This window comes from Aphelocoma coerulescens, chromosome 3 (assembly GCF_041296385.1).
Source record: "Aphelocoma coerulescens isolate FSJ_1873_10779 chromosome 3, UR_Acoe_1.0, whole genome shotgun sequence".
NCBI classification, from domain to species: domain Eukaryota; kingdom Metazoa; phylum Chordata; class Aves; order Passeriformes; family Corvidae; genus Aphelocoma; species Aphelocoma coerulescens.
In genome coordinates, this window is record NC_091016.1 from 64,598,026 (window position 1) to 64,618,814 (window position 20,789).

The following is a 20,789-nucleotide window of genomic DNA, read 5'->3' on the forward strand; positions in this document are numbered from 1 at the left end:
TGACCTCCAAACATCCAAAAGCATCTTTTAAGTCCCCAATCTCATGTGAATACACAAACTAGGAAGTCAGACAAAACAACTCCCACTATGGTATGAAACACAAGGCTGCACACACAATCCCAAAGACATTGAGCAGCACCTCAGTTCAGTGGGCTGCTTAGGCCCATGCTCCTCTTTAAGTGGTGGGTAGACCTTGTAAAGTTAGGTGTGATTTTCTGAGCCCCTTAAACCCACTAATAGAAGCCAGCATGCGTGAAATGCTGCTGAGACACGATGGAAAGAACTGCTGCTGCCAAGGTGAGGGACCAACGTGGTGGCTTACCTTTGAGTGTGACCCAGTACTGCTTCCACTTCCGTCGTGCGACCAGCTCCAGCTTCTTCTCCTTCTGCAGGGTCACCAAGGGTTTGAAGAACAGCCACCCTGCCTTGCGCACCACTCCTTGCTCTTTCTCATACAACAAATCCAGCTGCTCCAAGGAACTAAGGGACTCGCCACTGGAGTCCTCTGTTTCTGACGAGGTCTCTGTATTCTCCAAGTTCATCCTGCTCATCTCCAGCTCTCGCATGAAGTTCTCATAAATGTTCTGCCTCAAGGCATCACTGCTGACTGCGTTGGTGGACTCGCTTCTCTGGGACAGGACATGACTGGAGCCAGGAGACCACAGTAAATTAGAGAGCTGTGATGGTGCCAGGGTGTCTGTATTGAAGTCCATTCTGCTGTCAAAGTATTCACTCCCATCTTTACACTTTGGCTCCTGTGCATAAAAGGAATTTATCTGCAATCAGTCACCAGAGCTACGATCAAAAGACACGCCTCATTAGTCAATTAAATTTGTTTCATGTTTAGCCACTTCCAGTTCCTTCATCTTTTCACCATTACCTCATAGCCTTTCCTCAGCCACTGACTCCACTACTGCTACCATCCAGTTTTTTTCAGCAGAACCCCATTAAACCCTAACCACTAAGTCTGAGTACTCTGGTAATTCCAGCACCTTTGAGTAGCCTCAAATTTCACTAGAAACTACTGGCTGAAACCTGAGGTACTCCAGGAGACAACTACATCCTCCATCTGAAACCCAGCCACCATGGCTTACATCTGTCTGAGTACAAGCAGGAATAGCATCATGACAAGTTTTTTATTATTATAGGGTTTTCGATACTTTGGTGCTTTCAAATTTGTGCAAGGTGGCTAGGTTCAGCTTGAGCACAACAAAGCTGATTTTAACCTCCACTTTCTATTTGTCATACAAACTGTGCTTAACCAACAAAAAAAAGGTCAAAAGTTGAGAATATTTTAAGGTTGTTATTATTGATCAAGTGACTAAAATCTAATCTAAAACAATATGTGATTTTAAAAAAGACACACTTGCTGACTGGCATAAATCCAGTCTCCACACTGCAGAGCTGTGTATTTTCTGAGTTGCTGGGAACACCCTGAGAGCTTGATCATCCCATCAAGCACTGACAGGCCTTTCTCCTAATTGCACTGTGCAACTTCATCCCTTGGATTGAGAGGGCTGGCCAATTTTATTTGAAATAATCAGGCCCGATGGTATGACTTCAACTTTGCCTTTGATATGGATGCTAGAGCAGGCACATTTCTTGCCACTGCTTGTCAACGTGGGACTTTGTTGGCAGACTGGACCTTTTCTCTCTTAAGTCTTTCCAAGTAATGTCCCAGCTCTCCCAGGCTCCAGGGATGGACAGGGATTTTCCTACTACCCAAGACAGAGCTCCTTGCACCACTACCTTCACTGTTGAGAACCACACCACCCATCCTAAGAAGCCATTTACTGTCTTCTGAACGCAAGCGTTGCCAATGCTATTTAAAGAAAGCTTGATTTAAGAACATAAAACACAAAAGACAGGTTGGCTTTTGCAGTAAAAGCGTGAGGGAAGAAAAAAGAAGAGATTGCAGTAAACGATTCAAGAAGTGAAGCTATTACCCTCGGTAATAATAAAGCCATTATACTTTCAAGTTTAGACTGTCTCTCTAAAAGCATTTATTTTCTCACAGACTACTGTACTAAGAACAAAGTAAATAAACATTGGTCTCCTGTGAGCTGTTCTCACCAGCAGCTCTGAAAACAACTACTTTTTTGTTTCTTTGCTTCTTACTTGATGCTCTTCAAAACTGCAGCGGAAAAGCTGTGCTGTGTTTTGATAGCATCAGGACCTCTGGTGTGCAGCCAAGACTGGGATTGTATACCCTCCCAGGCAATGCCAGGAAAACCACTTTTCCAGCAGCAGGATACTGCTGGCTGTGGCCTCACAAGAGCCAGTTTGAACTGAAACCCACATTCCCTTATAGTACATTGAACTTCAAGCCTAGCTTCTCAGATCACCGCCTGGTGATCCAATCCTCCTGGTAAAAGAACACCTTCCTCAAATCTTCTTGCAGAGTGTTAATCAGTGTTGTCTAAGAGTAACTCCCTAAACATCAATAGCTTAATTGGTTTTTATATGGTAAAGGGAGGAAGATCAGCACATGGAGTGGCAAACCAGGATATAATCCTGCATGTAATGGATTTATGCCACAAGCAACTGTAGAACATGGATCATACAACTGTGCTGGCGATCTGCATTCCAGGGGAAAACTGAAAGCTTTCTCCACCCTTGTTTTAATTACTATCACTGTACTTGTGTGCCAAAATCCAGCTTTTTAACTGACTATTCTCCAGGAACTGCTAGTGTCCCCTAGAAAACATTGGTATAAAGCTTATTAAGAATATGTATTTCTTTCAGTCCCAAAGCACTAGAAAGAGACACAACACAGGGCAAATAAATAGGAGGAGCCTGTTGTGAAGAGCCACCACTGGAACAACAAACATTAATGAAAAGGATAGGATGCAACCTGTCAATGACCAGCCACTACCCAAATCCTATGTTTTCTCCTCACACACAGAAAGGGTAGGAATGAGGAAGTACCAGAGTAGAGAAAATGGACAAAGAATCCAAAATTAATATATACACTTCACCAGGACAACATCACTTGGATTTTTCTTTCCTTAAAGAACTGAATTGGCAGAGTCAGGCAGTCTGTTGGTCCTTGCGGAGGCTGTCATTGTAGCAATATCTGCCACCACTGAAAAAGTTTGACCTAAGTTTTACTCCAGGTGGTTTCCCTGCCAGGCAACTTTATGCTGGTTTTTGCTCTGTTGAATCTAGTGATGATAGAAAACTATCACTGTTTCTACTCAGCTGCATTCAAGGAAATCTCTCAATCTTTGAGATAATGCAAAAGATAAATTGGCTAAGATACCAATTAGACAAAGTGACACATGCAATAATTAGCAGTAAAGAATAGCACAGGAAACAATGCAGCCTGCTACATTCATTAGGACCCAAGCAAAAAGGAGAATCTAATACCAATTTTCAAGTCAAGTAAAGAGGTTGACTCAGTATACTTTTCTTTTAAATTCACTTTACACCCCACTTCAGGGCTCTGCCATATAAAGTCAGAAAATTTCAGATATGATTCCTGAAGTGAGGCTATTTTACTTAATTGAAGAACCTTCCTTCAGTAGCTGTTTCTGGTGGCTGGATTTTCATTTTACGGAGCATTGCTAATTTTCTCCATGTTAAAGAGTTACACAGAGTTTACATCACCATCTTTAGCAGTATCTGGCTGTGCAGCAAGTCTGTCTAAATTCTGTCCACAGGTCTCACATACATCACACAGACCTTTCAGCTCACACACAGTGTATTGTGATACAGCATCAACCCAGTGCCATTTCAGCATGGATTAAACTAAATGAAGATGTGTGCTTCAGTAGAGTACCACTGATGCATTGAGGGAACACTGTAGGACACCCTAATGCAAGGAAAGCTACGTCATGGAAAAGATGACTGCAAGTCTTGATGCACAACCATTATTAGAAAGGCAAGCTCAATTCCAGGATACATCAGATCAATTCAGACACAAGGAAACATCTAAGTAACTGGACAGGACATAGCCAAGGATTTCTCTTGAATATCCCATATGCAAATCCTTTTCTGGATGATTTAAAACAGGTGCGGAGGAAGGGTGCCAGAATGAAAAGGAAATAGACTTCCAATCTTAACACAGGAGACCAAGGAGCATCTGCATAGTCCCACAAATGCAGGCCAAGAAAAGATACCACTTCTCCCTTTAAATAAATCATAACAGGTTAAAAAATAGGAAAGAATAACTAATGTAGCAGGCAATACTGACATCAGAACAAACTGGCTGGGACTACATTTACTCTGCCAATTAGCAAGCATTGAGTAAGAGGGCCTGGAAAGAGCCTTCAAGATGGAGAAAAGCCTACCTGTGTTTAAGCTGCAATTTGTTCACCAAGGGGATTAAACTCCACTGCCTTTCTAGTGTCAAGGGTCTGGCCTCAATATTCCAAGCCTGTGCCTCCTAGGCCTGTGTTCTCATGAAGCAGGGCTTTGGCTGATTTGCTTCCACTGGGGCAGCTGGGGGGACCCACCACCGGCACTTAGGCCCACTTATAGGGAAATATTCCAGCTTTCACCTACATTCAGCCCAAGTGACTCACAGTCAGTCATTACTAATGTACGGAGGAAGGCACGCGTTGTTCAGAGTAGAGCACAGATGCTGCCTTCGACGAGATGAAGTCACACAAACAGGGACCAACCATCTGACAGATCAGAACCATGCATGACACTTCTGGGTTTTTAAGCTAAAGGACCTGGTAAAGAGTATAAGCACTGCCAAACTACAACCCAGCAACCCCCAGAAGAGATGGCAGGTTACTCAAAGTGTGAAAGATTGAAAGGAACCAATCAAGCCACACAAGGAACTGCTAAACTATAAAGCATTCACTACCCCCCTCTTGCCCTTCCTGTTGCTGGATACTTGTCTGATTAAAATCAATGACTAACCACTTCCTATGCTTTTTTCTAAGAAACCACCATTTTTGGAGCTAGGGCTGTTTTCCTTCTACCAGAATCTGATTCAAGCTTGATGCAATCTCACCAGCCAAATTTCCTTGCTGTGTCTGAAGTCAGTTCACTGCATAGTGAATTCAAAACAGCTATGAATTGTGCACCACAAATGCCATTCTGAAAATGTCATAACTAAGTAATACATAGTAAAGGTCTGGGATGCAGAAATCATATGCAGAGCCTGGCAGTAAAATCCAGAACAGCTACAGATGTTGAAATCAGTGAAGAATCCTGGAACACAGCACTGAGGCTCTTCAGTGATTCCAGGTTTTTTTGCCCTCTCTTTCACAGCTGAGTAAGAGGTGAGAAAACAGCACCTGATAAAGCACATGAGCACCAACTTGCAAAAGAAGTGATCCAAATAAACAGCTTTCATTTTCATTTCCCAGTTCTGTAGCCCCCGACTAGGATGCACACCAGCAAACATTACACTGACCTCATTTCTGAGCCTAAGGGTCTGTCAGAGTTTTACATTGCAATGACAGATGGACACGGTTAAGCACAATACCTGTCTGAATTTCCAGCACAGGAGACAGCATTTTCTCTACATGCCACATAAAGCATGTGTTATGATCTACTGCTTAGTTGCTGCCTAAGTTGCAGAAATGGGTGTTCCCTTCACTCTCTGCTAACTTCTGAAGTGACCAGCACATCAATGTGCTGAAAGGGAGCATTCTTCATGTAGGGAAGCACAGTGACTGTTCTTGTATGAGAAACACCAGGGAAGATTCAGGACAAAAAAAAAAGAAAAAAAAAAAGAAGAAAAAAAAAAAAAGGAAAGAAATTCAAACCAAATCCAAAACCAGTCTCATCTCAGCTTGCAAACTCACACACAGAGACCAGGCACAGTCTGGTATTTAAAGACCCAATTCTGGGGCCTGCAGCTAGAGATGGGAATTTCATTCCTGACCACAGGCATCCTGAATTCCTATTAATGGGATTTGTCTTAAATTCTTCTAAAGAAACATCCCTTCCCTCCCTCTTGCTCTCCCCTCCCATCTCCTTCTTCATACTACCATCTCCCAGTGAGCCAGATGGCAACTCAAGTTTTTCCTGGTGAACTAAGCTGACGCATAGGAAGGAGGAGGTTGCTCCATGTAATGCCTTCAGAGGAGATGGAGGCAGAACAAACACCTCTGGTCAAAACAGCTGCTTGCCTTACTAGAGATGGATGGACAGCAAAAAGTGAGTGTGAAGCCAATAAAACAGACAGGGAACATCTACAAAGATAGTTATAATGTCCTCCTTCTACTGCTCTATCCACACTCTTCAGATGATGTATGCTAATTCATAGCATATAGAAAGAGAGAGGTTGTATTTTAATATTTGAAATAAAAAGGAAGTTTAAAACCCAAGTCACTTTTTAAGTAATGCAACAATTTCAAAAGAAAATTCACAGAGATATTAGGCTGCAAAGACTGCAGTTAACTTAGAAGGTGACAAAATAGGAAAATAGGAGGGGAAATTGGCACAAAATAACATGTATCTTTTCCTTCTGCTGACATTTTAGACAGCACCAGGGATGCAGTCCTTCTCAAAATTCCACAAATTAATAAATGAGACAAGTAAGTAATTATCCTGCAAGAAAGACAAACATCATGCAATCACTATGCTTATAAGAGGAATCTAAAACCCAACTTTCCGACTTTTAGGCTGGGGTCTGTACACACCTGCAGCTTCCTTTTCTTCCTTGAAAGACTTCCCGTCCAGTCACTGATGCGTCGCATTCGGTTCTTTAATGTATCCTTCTTGGATGCATCCTCGCCGAGGGGCTTAGACTTTCTGCACGGGAGTGTGTAGGAGGTGTAATGTGCAGGACTTCCCTGCTCTACCCTGGAGGGAACATCAATGTCTGAGGCAAACGAGACACGGTTGCTTAGACTACCAGGAGTGTCGATATACTCGTCAGACAGCCTGATCCCAGGTGGAGGAGTGCTTTCCAAGTTTGTATCCTTATAGAGATCTCGGAGCGAGGAAAGAGATGAACTTTGGTTGAAGGACTTCTTGTTGGCGCTTGCTGGGAAACTGGCATGAATGCTTGTATCTGGAGTGCTCCTGGTCAAATAAGAACCATCCAGCTCATTGATATCCCCAGCATTTCCCCAGAGAGAGTCATACCATGAAGACTCGGAGCTGAGGGAGCTTCCTTTACTAGACCGAAGCCTTGAATCGGTAGGTGACAGACGATGGCTTGAAGAACAGTCTGCACTGGAGTTCCTCCTGACGTCAAGCAGATTATTTGGCTTAGATTCCAAGGCAGGGGAATACCTTAGCAACTGCACTGGCCCACTGGACTCCTCAGTTGGTACCTTGCTGTTGTTGCTGTTGTGGAACTCGACCCTCAAGCAACCGTCCAGCTTCCCCAGAGTTTTAATGAGAACTTTTGGGCTCCTCCTGTCCTCTGATGGGGAGGCTGATGCAAGACTCTCATTCTTTCCGTAGCAATTCAAAATGTGGCCATTGCATTCTCGAGAGGCAGCATGATTACTTCCAGCTTGAAGGCCAATATAGTGGAAACCATTCTCCGGCAAAAACACTGCATTATTCCCTTGGCAATAGTCCCCTGAGGCATTTGTCCTGTGTTTGGCATGGACATTGCTTTTGGAGACCTTCATCACAGTGTCACCAAGTCTAGAGGAATAGGGCTGACTACTCTTGAAGTGTGAAAGGCAGCTTCTGGCAAGGGACCTTGATTTGTAGTTTGAGCCGCTGCTGGTATGTCCCCATCCATGCATAGAGCAAGACTTTTCATCTTTAGCATGAATGCTGCGAATTTTCAGAGAGCAAGGCTTCTGCTTGGCACCAGCTGTAGTAGCAGCATGATTTTTTGATCCCTGAAGACTGTACTGGCTTTCTGAATTCCCCATTTTCCACTAAATTAAGAAGAGTTTCATTAGAAACAATGGCTAAAAGAGCAAAAAATAACAGGCCATTTTTACCCTCTACACAGGAAAATGCTTATTTAAAAAATGATATGAAACAATTGTTTAAAAAAAAGCCATTAAATGGCCATGTTCAACATTAAATTCATAACTGAACTTATTTTAGGGGCAAGTTAGGAAAGCCTATTTTCTCTATGGTTCATTACCCTTCTGTTATAAAGCTGGAATCCTACTCCATTGAAATCTTGTCAACACCTTCCTCCACCCACACCCTTGGCAACATCCTTTTCTTATAACTTACAAAATCTCTGGCTCCCAAGAACAATGGCATAATGAAAGGGAGACAGTAAGATAATCACAACTTAGATGTAAAGTGAACTGTACTTTCAGGGAAATGCCTTCTGCCAGCAGACAAGCCCACTGCAGTTTCAGCTTGACTGATTTCTGTGCAACCAAGCGTTGCCTCAATAAAATGTTCAGTAAACCCCAGCTATGTGTTTAAATGTAGCTAATCTAGGAGAAAGAAAAAAATCCCATGCCAAAAATCAGACAAAAAATGACTTGGTTAGCAAATAGCCTCATCTTCCACTACAGCACAAAACTGCATTATGTTCATTCAGTTCAGCACAGTTTGCTAGTTCACTTGGTAAAATGCTCTTCAGCTTTTCACAGTGTTTGCAGTGAACAGCACACACTGGAGCAGTTAAGTTTCCCCACTGAGGTGACTGAAGATTTCAAACCTACATAAAGTGCACCCCAAAGTAAAAAAGATCGTTCTGTTCTTTTTGTTACTCAGAATGAATCTCCAGTGTTTGTAACGTACAGGAACAACACCAAAATGCTTTTTCCATTGGCACTATGCTTCTTTACACATCGTATCTCAGACTATCACGCGGAGGAGGATACACTGCTGCCTCATAAAAATTTCATCAAAATAAGCCACTGCAAAAGCACAGTCTTATCTTCTAGAGTTTGTGTGTTTTCACATCCCTACTTCAAGCCCTTAGCACTTTTAGGTTAAAAGTATAGTATAAAAGAAAGAGCAAACCTGTAGGAACACTCTCAAACACAGGCACGGTTAGCAGTCAGCATGCTCTGCATTGTCTTCGTGGCCAGCCACTATGCTTGCCAAAACCAGAATGGAGTTGCACACAGCCTTCCTAGAAAACACAGAAAAAGACAGAAAAAGGTTTTCAGCCAAATACAACTTACACTTCAGTCCAGCTGTATGTAAAATTAATAAAAAAGAAAAAAAAATCAAAAGTTACAAATTAAGAGAAGTCTGATGAAGAAGATTCCTGAACTTTAGACATACATTTTTATAAGCATACTTTGACAATTGACATTGAATTAGTAGAAATAAGTCATTCAATAAGGGTTTCATTTTCTAATTTCGTCCTTCTCTCACTGACAAGTGAGGACAAACTTTCATCCCTCTACAGTTTTCCTTTTGGAAGACCAATTACAGTTCACAGTATTGTGCAGTGGTCCACTACAACGTGGACCAGACTGATCAGAGCAATGTCCCACAGCATCTGTTTATCTTTCCCCATGCCTGGATTCCAACTGTGACCTTTGCAGTGAAAGGCCACCATGAAATTCACTCCAGCAGCCACCCAGTAACCTCCGCCTTTAAGTTTGTTCTGATTTTAAGTTAATCTGCCAGTAAAATAAGAAAAAGGCTGCACCAAGCATTGCACAGACCCAGACGTAACAAGACCCAAGCTGTTCCTAGCCCTCTGAAAGTATTGGCTCTTCACTTGGCACACAAAGATCGCAACTCAAAGCAAAAGGACCAAATCTGGATCTCACAGAACACACCAGCAGTTTAGGCATTGAAATGCTCCATAGAAAAGAAGTAATACAAGATCTTAGACTCAGTTTTGGAACACGCAGTTTAGTTAGAAACCAGTCTTAATACACCACCAATAAAATTTTTCCTTTCTGCCTAAATTCCATGGCTACTGTTCGTAATTTTCAACTGAATAGCTACTTCATTTGAACATGCTGGGTTTTGTTCTCATTGACTCTTCTTCTGGCTATTTACTGTATAAGAACCTTGAAAGGGTTTAAAATAACTCATTGGTATGTAGCTAACCTTCCCAAAAACAAAGGTAAGGGTTGCAAACTAGAACTAAAAACAGTCTTAACAGCAAGCCTAGAAAAATTTTAGCAAATAAATCACTTAGAAGAGATAGAGCATGATAGAGATGCTATAGACCTATAAACATGAATTAATGCCTGTTATCACAAAGGTATCTGATAAAACAGATAAGCCACAGAAATTTCATCTTACACTCAAAAAAAAAAAAAAATCTGTAACTCTCTTATTCTCTCTAACAGTTTGGAAGTTTTCTATTTATGACACCCTTGCCTGTGCAGGTTTGATTTGTCTATGCTGCTAAGTGCACTCCTCTATGTAAACAGTTTTTAAAGTGTCATATGCAACTTGGATTGAACAAAAGACTATTGAATCAAGGTTAGCAGAAGACAACACACAAACTTCCTAAGCTCCAAGCTCCTGAACAAATTGCTGACACCCAGCAGAACTCTCTTCCTATATCCAAGAGGCACAGACAACAAACAAGCAATGAGTTTACATTCGGAATTCCTCATCTGGGAGAAGAAAGTACATTCAACAAGTGGGCTTTGAGGGACTTACATCTATTCATAAGGAAACACTGAACTCAATTTGTTTTAAGAAACAGGCAAGAAGACCATCTGGTCTCCATAGCAATTGTGCAATGGTTAGCTAATCCTTTTAAAAGAGTAGGTAGCGAGCAAGCTGCTGTCATGAACCTCAAAAGACAGACATTCAATTCTTCAAGGCTCGAGCTGTGGCTACCAGGGTCCATTGTACATGTCTCCAATATACAGGCCACACAATGGGAGAGGGAATAAATTTATCTCCGGGTACAATGTCTACAAAACGGTGTCTCAGTCTGTGCAGGAATCAGTCTGCACTACAATAGAACAGTCAATAAATTCCACAGAAATAGCCCCAAGGGATTTTTGTCAGCATCCCAGCCATTCTGAGTGTTGATAGGCTCAACATCCGGGCACACTGCGGTAACACATAGGGGCATCTCTGAAGCTGCACAAAGACCATCACCCTGGAAATCAGCTGTCATGCCTTTCTCTTGCCTCACACTTATGTGAAGCAATTTTATTGCTGTTACTTCCAATTAGTGGAAGAAGAGCAGAGCAAGTCAGCTTATACCCAAAGGCTGCATGATACAGGAGCAGGGTGGTGGTCATGGACAAACTCTGGCTGTGCTCGCTCCAAACACTCATGTGTTTTACACTGTCTCTGGAAGCCCTGGAAATTACAGTGCAGGGGACAGAGTTCAGCTTCAACTGTATTTCTCACAGCTATCCACTGCTGCAGAAGACATGCTTTTCTCATTTCCTATGCAGAGGGATGAACACTTCTTGTAAGCAAAACCAGTTTCTATGAATATTTTCAGCAATTATAATCAGCACAATTAGAAAGCAGTTCACCGTGCCTGAAGATGACTATTAAGAGTTTATTTGCTTTCAATTATAACCACATTCCCTAAAAAAGAAGTTTTCAATCTTCACCCTGGTTCCCCTTGACACATTCGAAAAAACCCAGCTATGCAAACATACTAATCCAGGAATCCCATGATCCCCACCACACCCAAACATTAACACCAGTCATAACCCTAGAGCTAAAAATGTATTTCCCCACCTTGAGGCTTCTCCACATAAAGCTCTCCTAGACTTTTTTCACTTCACAAGACAAACACACAAGCTCAAGTGCTGTTTTGAAGAAGTGCCTGCAACCTCTATTCCCTCATTATTACCAGCACAGCTGGACTGCTTTACAACTGCTAGAGAAGAAAATTACTTTCTTTAAGGTGAACACACATACAGGCAGTGCTCAGAAATTGCGGGGGTGCTTTCCTCTCCAGTCTTAATCTCCTAAAGGTTTCCAAACTTGACTCACTAACCATATTTCAAGCAAAACTGAATCATAATAATAATATCCCAGTACTAGGTTTGCTTATGAGATATAACAAGGAATTATTGTCTTATGAATTGGTGAGAGATCTGAGTCAAGGGAGACAGGCTCCTGCACTGCTCTCATCTGCTATAACGGGAACACGTACCAAATATGATTTTGCTACTGTCAGGCACCTGCTTCCCATACAGTCACACTAACCAGGCTGAGACTCTCCAAAACTACAGGTCAGAAAATGGCAAGCTTCCAGATGGGAAAACATCAGTAGGCTGAATGCTCTACAACCACAGTCAGCATCAGACTGTGGCCATAAAAAAGCAAGAGGCTGTGGAAGCATCTTCCTAAGGAGGTTCAGCAGATTTGCCTGACTGGGACTGTCTCAGTTCCACCACCGAGGATGTTGAAAGAGCTCAACTAAAGTCAACCCTAGCAATGTTAAACTTTAGTCTGGATCATGAAGTTACCCACATGAGACAAACACGTGTACCAAAGCTAAGTGTCTGATGCATTTTGATGCCTTTATTCCTCTGTATGGCTGGTGAAAACAAACTTTCACTGGTAGATGAATAATAAGTGATCTTCAAACCACTTACCCCTGCTGAAGCTTCCCCAAAAATCTACTAAAGAGTTACAGAGAAGTTGAGTCTCACTTTACTATACATGTCATCTGTGCCAGAATGGCAAAACCGATAAAAACTAAAATAAAACAAAATAAAAAATAACAGTATGGATGAGTGCAGGTGAGGCTAACATCATCCCATCAAATTGGCACTACTTGGGGCTCATTAAAAAATGCAGGTACTCATGACACTTGTTAGTGTTACCAAGAATAAAACTCTTCATGCACAGTAGAAGAGCTTAAATTTAATACCCCCTATCATTAACAAGGAAAAAGCATTTAAAAGGAGAGCTAGATTAAGAGCTAAAAAATAGTCAAGAGCTAGAGCTAGCTGTCTCATCCCTGTAAAATAAGATCCTACATAGACTCATTAAGGTTGGAAACTATCGCTAAGATCATGTTAATCCAGCACTGCCAAGTTCACCACTAAACTATAGTGTCACATCCACATGCCTTTTGAACCCTTCCAGGGATGGTGATTCCACCACTTCCCTGGTCAGCCTATTCCAATGCCTGACCACCCTTTCAAGTAAAGATTTTTTTTTTCTAATATCTAATCTAGAGTTCCCCCTGGCACAACTTGAGGCCATTTCCTTTGGTCCTGTCACTTGTTACCTGGGAGAAGAGAGCAACAGCAGGATGCAGCTTTAACTTTTCAAGAAAAGCTTTCCTTGAAGAAAGAAAGAAAGAAACTAACCAAGTATTTTATTTTTACTTGTAGCTTAAGCAGCAAGGACGTACCACAAACTCATCGGACTTTCTTCACGAACAGGAGGATTCTTACCTGCCCTGCTGCAGTTCCTTTCAAGACAGGATAGGAGAAATCCTGGAATACCTGTCACTGGGCAGTCCCTCACAGCTATCTACCCAGGTATGAACACTTACCAAAGAAAGGCAGAGCTTCAACTCACCCTGCAGTGATAAAAAAACTTATACAAAGGGCCTATAAGGGCAGCGTATATTCCATCAACTACTCTCTAGTGATGAAGCAAGAGGAGTCACGTGCTTTCTGCTGTGTTTAAAACCCACATTTCTACAAGGACAGGTAAGGGCTCCCAGCCATGGAGTGGGGCCAGTACAGCCACCTCTGGACTGTGCACAGGGAGCAGGGAGGCACAGAGAGGAGAAAAGGCAGCACCAGGGTTCTTAGACAGGCAGCTGCCCTCAGTGCATGGCTCCTAAGAGCACCCCAGGAGACTGTCATCAGAACTAGAGGAACTGGGATAATGGAGAACCGGAAAGTATTTCAGAACAATAAAAAATGAAACAGAAAGTCCCCTGATTTTTAATAAATTACCAACTTGTTTTCCTTTAACAGCAGATCAGGTTAGAAATGTTGCAGGGTTTGATGTACGGCAATTTATTACATCAGGAAAAGCTTTTTGTGTTATTTTTTGTTTGTTTGAATTGCCTGGGCAATTCCTGTATTTTCTTTCAAACTACTTTTACATCCTCTTTCACCTAACAGTTAAAACATTGTCCATTTTAGAAGGCTTACCAAGCCTTTGAGATTGTACATAACTAACTTCCAGATATTAATGTGTTCATAAGTTTTCCAAGGAATCGCTGTGCTTTGTGAATTCTTACAGGGATACAGAATTACAGGTTTGAAGCTTTAATTAACTTTTAATCTACTTCGGCTTTTAATATGAAAGTAATACAGAATGCTAGAATGTGAACCTGCCCTCCCCTTCCTGCATGGCTGTGTATGGACGGATATGTGAAATTAATGAGGTTAGCACAACACTGTAGCTGGATTAAATGTGGAGTTTCTTACTGGAAACAATCTACTGTATTTTTTTTGAACTACGCACTTTGGTCACATGCTTCCACAAATCAGAAGCAGATTTCTTACTCCTGCAATCTCAATCACATTCCTATTATAAAAATATACCATAATAATTATACCACGGTACTCTTGGCAGGATACTTTGCATTATATACCACTATATTCAAAGAATGAATAACCAAACCACCACAAGTATGCCTCTATTAAAAAAAAAAATAGGACTACTTTGCCTTAAAAATTCAATTTGAAGCCAGAATACCTCACTCACTCATTAGTCTCTGTACAGTTCTAGTCTCCTCTATTAGGAACTGTTTGGTAGCTTACACATCAAATTAAAGCAAATTGTTTTTCTCATTAAACATAAGTAGCCTTTATGACCCCAAACACTTCTTTTCACATTGTGAGTTATAACTACATCACAGATGGACTTCTAATTTCACAGTTTAAGCAAGAAAGGGACACTCTCCTTTTCCGGTTTCTTCTGTTAAAGTAACATTAATTCCAATAGCTCTACAGTGCTCCACATCTATATCACATCAGAATTACACATCCCATACCTGGGATGTGATTCCTTCTTTCACTCAGCCCATCACTCTAGGTCCAAGACACTGGCAGCTTTATTAAATTAGGCTTTATAGCTTTCAAGTTAGTGCAATATGGAAGGTTGAGTCAAGCCTGAAGATCCTTATCATATTACACCAGCGCTGATACAATCTAAATCTCTAGGGACTTTTTTTTCTTTGGCAGGAAAAACAAATTTCACCATTTGTAAATGTTATTGAATTTATACACAGTGGCTAAAGTGCACATCCATTTAAATAAAAGCCATTAAGCTTGTTTGAAAAAAAAAAAAAGAACCCACCAGAAACACCAGCTAACATCTTGGCTTAGTGCAGTAGCTGCAGTAGTTAAAGAGTTGATATATCTAAGGGTCTATTTCCTGCCCTCAGAGGGAAAATTAACTCAGTGATCTGAAAGATCTTCTCCGCCTGCTTGGGTTGTAAGCACACTGCCAGGTCCTGGAGCTGGTTAACACCGTGCTTTCAGGGGATTTCAAGGCCTGAGGCCTCAGGTGGGCAGGATGGTGCACCTAGAAGGAGACAAGATACCCCAAGCAGGGGAGCCTGGGCTCCAACATCGCTGCCCACTCTGGGCTGTGGAGCAACAACACTTTGGAGACTGGCCTCAAGTCTGCAGGCTTTGCTTAGACAAATTCCTGAAGAGGTCTCTGCCTCAGCCCTCTTCACCTACGGTAACATCAGGAGGCGAGACTTGGACTTTCTGGTCAAGCGGGATTCCCAATTCTCCACCAGCAACATTTGCTCTTCTCCTCTCTTGTCTGTTTCAGCAGCAACCAGTTCATGCTATCAAATACAACCACAGTCAGCAGGCAGCTATGGGGATATTCTCTCACATACATCCCCCAAAAGCTGTAGGTGTCAAAACATCAGCTTTGGAGAAGACAGGATAAAGGCTATTTTTGGGCTAGGACACAGCTCACAACACCATGAGAAGCCCCATACACCCTACCAAAGAGGAGAAGCAAATGGCAGAAAGGAAGAACAATCCAAGACAGACACATTAACACATTCTGTCCATAAAGATTCTTTCTGGCATAACACATTCCAAGTCTACTGGAACAACTCTTAACCCACGGAATCAGAGAAAAGCCTCCTTTAAGAACTGGCAGAACAGTATGTTTCAGGCTGAGGGACAGGGGCTGGGGTGGCTGCAAAACTCCCTGCTTGTCACCTATTACACAGCCTGCTCCACAAGCAGGAGGGGGAAACCAGGCTACAACTAGCATGGTCTTTTCTACTTCTCAGTTTACACATTCATAAATACCTGAGCATGTAAATTCCAAAGTAAATGCTTTCCTACCTTCAGCCCTGGAACTTCCTGAAGAGGACAGAGGATGTGGGAGTTTGACACCAAAAGTAAACTTGAGACACAGTCCCTTGGAAAATTGAAAGCAGACCTTGATTTTTGCATGCCAAGAGCTCTGCAGCAGTAACACAGCTTCAGGCTTCCTTTCCTGTACCCCTGTAGTACCAGCATGTTACTCGCACATTAAAAGAACAAAAAGAGTACACTGAGGATTAGGTTTCCTCACTAAAAAACTCGCTTTGTAGCTTCACAGCTACAGACTGCCCTATTCAGAGTCCATCCTCCCATGGTACGTGGATACCCCCTTCCCACTGAAGGTGAGCAGATAGAAAAAATTCCAGCTCTTGCCTCTTAATTGTAACTTGCTATGCATTGTACAACATTATCATATCATCCATCCTAAAGAGAAAGAAATGCATGATTTCCAGAGTGAAGTTGCCAGTGTACAAAATTAACTCAGTGACCACATCAGCAACAAGCATAAACAAAGTTGCAAACTGTGATTGCATTGCAACAGCAATTAATCACCACTTGAAAAAAAAAAAAAAAAGGAAATCAAAGGGGCGAAGGCACTTCTCCATTTCTTGGGCATTTTCCTCATTTTCATTTTGTCTGCCACAGAACATAGTATTTTCACTCTTTGTGTACAATTGTGTATTAAAAAACATCACGTAGAAAGATCAAAACCTGTGCCAGATTTACCTCTGGCAGATGCAGAAGCTTTGGTTTTCCATACCGTCCCAGTTCAGCAGTGGTAGTAGTGCTGACTGAAACTTTTTCCTCTAACACTACACAAACATAACACCCTTCCTTGGGCACACTGTTTATTGTAAGTCACTCTAAGTATTACTGAGAATAAACTGAATAATAATAATAATAATAATAATAATAATAATAATAATAATAATAATAATAATAAAGATTCAGAGGGATTATTCAATTCACTTCACTGGAAGAGTCACTTGAACATAACAGAAACTGAAGTACTATTAAACACACTTTCTCATACTTTGCCTTAAAAAAAATCCAGCCCTGTCATAGAAGAGATGTAAAATGATCCCAGCAGTGGTTTATTTAGCAATTCAGGCAATGGAGTTTGACAGATGATCACCAAGAACTGTTTTCTGGAGGAAAACCATTCACCTTTGCTGCAACCACCGATAGCGGAGGCAGCACAGGGGCTGCAAGTCCTGGCACCGCAGCAGCCCACTCTGCCCTCCGTTTCCAGAGACTTCCCAAGTCCTTCCCCACGTTTCTTTCAGTGCTCCAACTCTGGCCGGCAGCCGGAGAGCAGAGAACTGGCGGCTCCCCCCCAGCATCTCCCTCCCGGTCCCCAGTCCCGCTTACCTTCCCCAGGGCGCTGCCTGCAGCCTCCCGGCCGCCCCGCGACTGCCACGGGAACAGGGACACGCAGACACACACAGCCTCTCCCTGCCCTGGGCATGCCAGGGAACTGTGCCTAACACTTCAGAACGCTCAGCCGTTGGGAACTAAAAACAGACCCTGCGCGAGGCTGGATGTATTTTTGTCTGCAGGCTACACACCCTCCCTCCCGTTCAATTTTTTCCATTGGTGGAACAGCATGATGCAGGCTTAACCAGAGGGTGGTTTTCCACGGGCCGCCTGGAACGATTATGCGGGCCGGCCTGCCACGATGCCGGGCAGCCGCCGGGGAATACACCGTGACTGAGCTCTTGTCTGACCCCACATTCCTGAGCCTCCAAGCTGCTTCCACAGGAAAGCTGCTTGGAGCTTGGAAATCTGCTGAATTGCAAGGCGTTTGTCTGCCTGAAGGTAGCTCCAGGGTCTCCTCCTCCCCCTTTTTTTTTTTTTCCTGGTCGTCTTTTGTGGTTTTTTTTCCTGGCTTTATTTTTTTTCCCCAGAAGCTTGTTAGGAGGGAGTAGGTATCCCTAACGTCCTTGAGTGAGACACCCTGGCAAAAATGTAATTCCTCAAACCACAGCAGAAATGTTGTAGTCATGAAAACCCACTCTTAGCAGCAGCTCCCGGTTGTGTTTTACAACTCTGCACAACAGCATCACGGATACAACCACAGACTGGCGCTCTCTTCCTTGCCACCTTCTTTTGTTCGACATTTACACTTTCCCATGGACAGAATTAGTTATTTTTTAACAACTGACCTTAGATAAAATGTGTCTCTTCATATACAAATAGCATCACCAAGTTTCAATATACAGAGCTAGGTTATTAATCTGTAGTTAGGTGCATGAACAATTGCTATATTACCATAAAGCTCAAAACTTCACCTGATTGCAGCAGCGGTTGGTGAACAAACTCAGCCAAAAAACAATGTATTTATTCAAATATTCTAATAAAATTGCAGAGTTACATTCAAGTGCCAAGTGTGAAAATACAGCCAAGTTACACTGCAGATGACGTGTTCATTTGAAAAGAAACACATGAACACTATAATAAAAAGCATTAGTAACCCACAAAAGCCCGAATCAATATATATGTTCACAAAAAAGAAATAATGATTTGCACAGTTGCAATTGCCACCTGAAAGTGGACCCCTGTTTCATTGTGTCCATTATTCAGACTCACTACAGAGGAAACTCCAGAACCCAGTACCTTTGAAGTAATTTGGAACAAAATTTTATTTAATCTCCAAAGCCCAGTTATAACTAACTCATCCACTGGAAAACAACAACTTGGATCTCTTCTCAAACTTCACAGGTTAACAATATTATCACTGAATACACTCTCCTCATCATGGCAAAGGTCAAATTCTTCCTTGAATTCTACTGACCTCCATTAAGTTTTCCATAAGCAAGTTCCACAGGCCAGTTTTGTAAAACTTAATAGAGCAGTACATGACTTATGCCCATACTCCTAAATTCTACAACTGAAAATAGGTCTGGGGGCTACATATCTGCTTGTTCTGGTAAAAAACTTCTCCCTCTGTGCCAAGCAGACTATTTTCTTCTTCATGTTCCTTGTACAGTCACATTCCTTTCACTTAGGATTGCTGTGGTCCCATTATTTCACCAACAGGCCAGATCCAAATCCTGGGGCTAACATGGAAGCAGTGACAGTTCACGAGAATAAGTACCAGGTCTCTCTCAGGAGAAACAGTTGGCCTCTGGTCCTATCCCCCCTTCTCACACAGAGTACAGCATTTCCCCCCTTGAGTCCATCTCTTAGGTCATTAAATAAACCATGTTCAAATGATTCCTTAGATAAAATTAGTATCCAACCAGTCCAGAAGCCTTTCATCATCAGCTATTCTGTTGAATTTATCTTTCTTAAGGATGAATGTTCAGAAGGGTAAATAGTATTCCCAAAGATGTCTCTCCACCACCTTTTTCAAAAAACAGGGATTCTTCCTCAACTCAATGAAAAATACCTAGATCAACACAACCTAGGACCCAGCTGAATCCCATTAATGCTTCACAATCTTTCAGTAAAAGGTAATAAGGTTGTCTATTCCCTTCCACTTCCATTTGCAGAGGGTTACCCCCAAATGTCAACAGACATTCTTACTGTCAGTGCAAAACACTCAGTCCCATACTTTCTCCTTCTTTAAGTTCACTGCATGTGATCATTCTAGTCCTAGGGGTCATTCAGCTATTTACACCATTATTTCTAGTCTACCTGTGTATTCACTATGCCTTCCACTTTTTATCAGCCAGTTCCATCAATGCATTCCCTCTCTTTATGACAAGACAATCAACATTCATTAAATTTGGTCTTAAGACTCCAGTTGATACCCTCAAGTTCTCTTATTTTCAAATAAGGTTTATTTTCAAAATTTCACCTCTAATATACCTAACTGATTGCTTTTAGCACATGGACATTGCATGCTAAAGGTGTACTTTTCTGACTTGTACTTGACTTTTTTGATAGAGTCTAGCTTGTGGGTTACAATATGAGGGTCGTTATTACACTCCCAAAACTGACTCTCCACATCCACCTTGTCCCCCTTTTCTCACCTGCTGCCTTGCCATTATCAACTTAGGACAACCTGATAAATGAAATATTCTCTGGAGAACCACAAGAAGTAGGCAAGCCCCACGGTGAGAACAATAGATTAATCTCTTACTATTATGAGAAGTATTTACGCACCTCACAATCTTCCACAAACGTATTATCATCACAACATTGCTGGGAAAGAGAAGGGTGTCATTATCCTTATTTTCTAAAGAGCTGCTAGGTCACACAGGAAATTAAGGGGTATTTCAGTACAGCAAGAGGAACCCCCATAGCTTGTGTTAACGTATGTCTCTGATAGTTTAATGGCTCTTAACATCTCTGTTTTGCAATAAAAACAAACTGCAGTTTGTGCAGAGAAATCCATAATGGAATTAAAAATAAAGTTGTGTGTATTAATTTTGAAAATTCATTTCTCTCCATCTATAAAGATGTTTTAAAGTCACTTAATTTTATAGATGGAGAGAAATGAATCCTCAAAATTAAAGACAGGAATTTTAACCTATCTTTCATACCAGTTTTACACTACAAAACCTTAGATTTTACTTCAAAAGTGCAAAGACACCACTGTCACCACAGTTTTGTTTCCTAAGCAATTGAAATCCATGAAGAAAAAGATAGAAAATGGACATATCCCCAGCATTCATGCTGAGATGATCACACGCCTCCTTCCCTAAAGTCAGCCTACTTTCAAATAAGTATGCCACGCCTATAAAATATCTTTTCTTAGACATAGTCCAG

The 20,789-nt window shown here is 41.8% G+C and overlaps 1 protein-coding gene across 1 annotated transcript in view; it reads right to left on the reverse strand.

The window, feature by feature from the left end:
* The window catches only part of TIAM2 (TIAM Rac1 associated GEF 2), a 168,201-nt gene that overhangs the window by 80,154 nt on the left and 67,258 nt on the right, over positions 1-20,789 (reverse strand). The window contains exons 4-6 of the mRNA XM_069010622.1: positions 8,866-8,977; positions 6,606-7,808; positions 323-755 (exon numbers count right to left, since the gene is read on the reverse strand). Coding sequence (XP_068866723.1) covers positions 323-755; positions 6,606-7,802 — 1,630 coding nt within the window. The 5' untranslated portion in view covers positions 7,803-7,808; positions 8,866-8,977. The remainder of the gene's footprint in view (positions 1-322; positions 756-6,605; positions 7,809-8,865; positions 8,978-20,789) is intronic.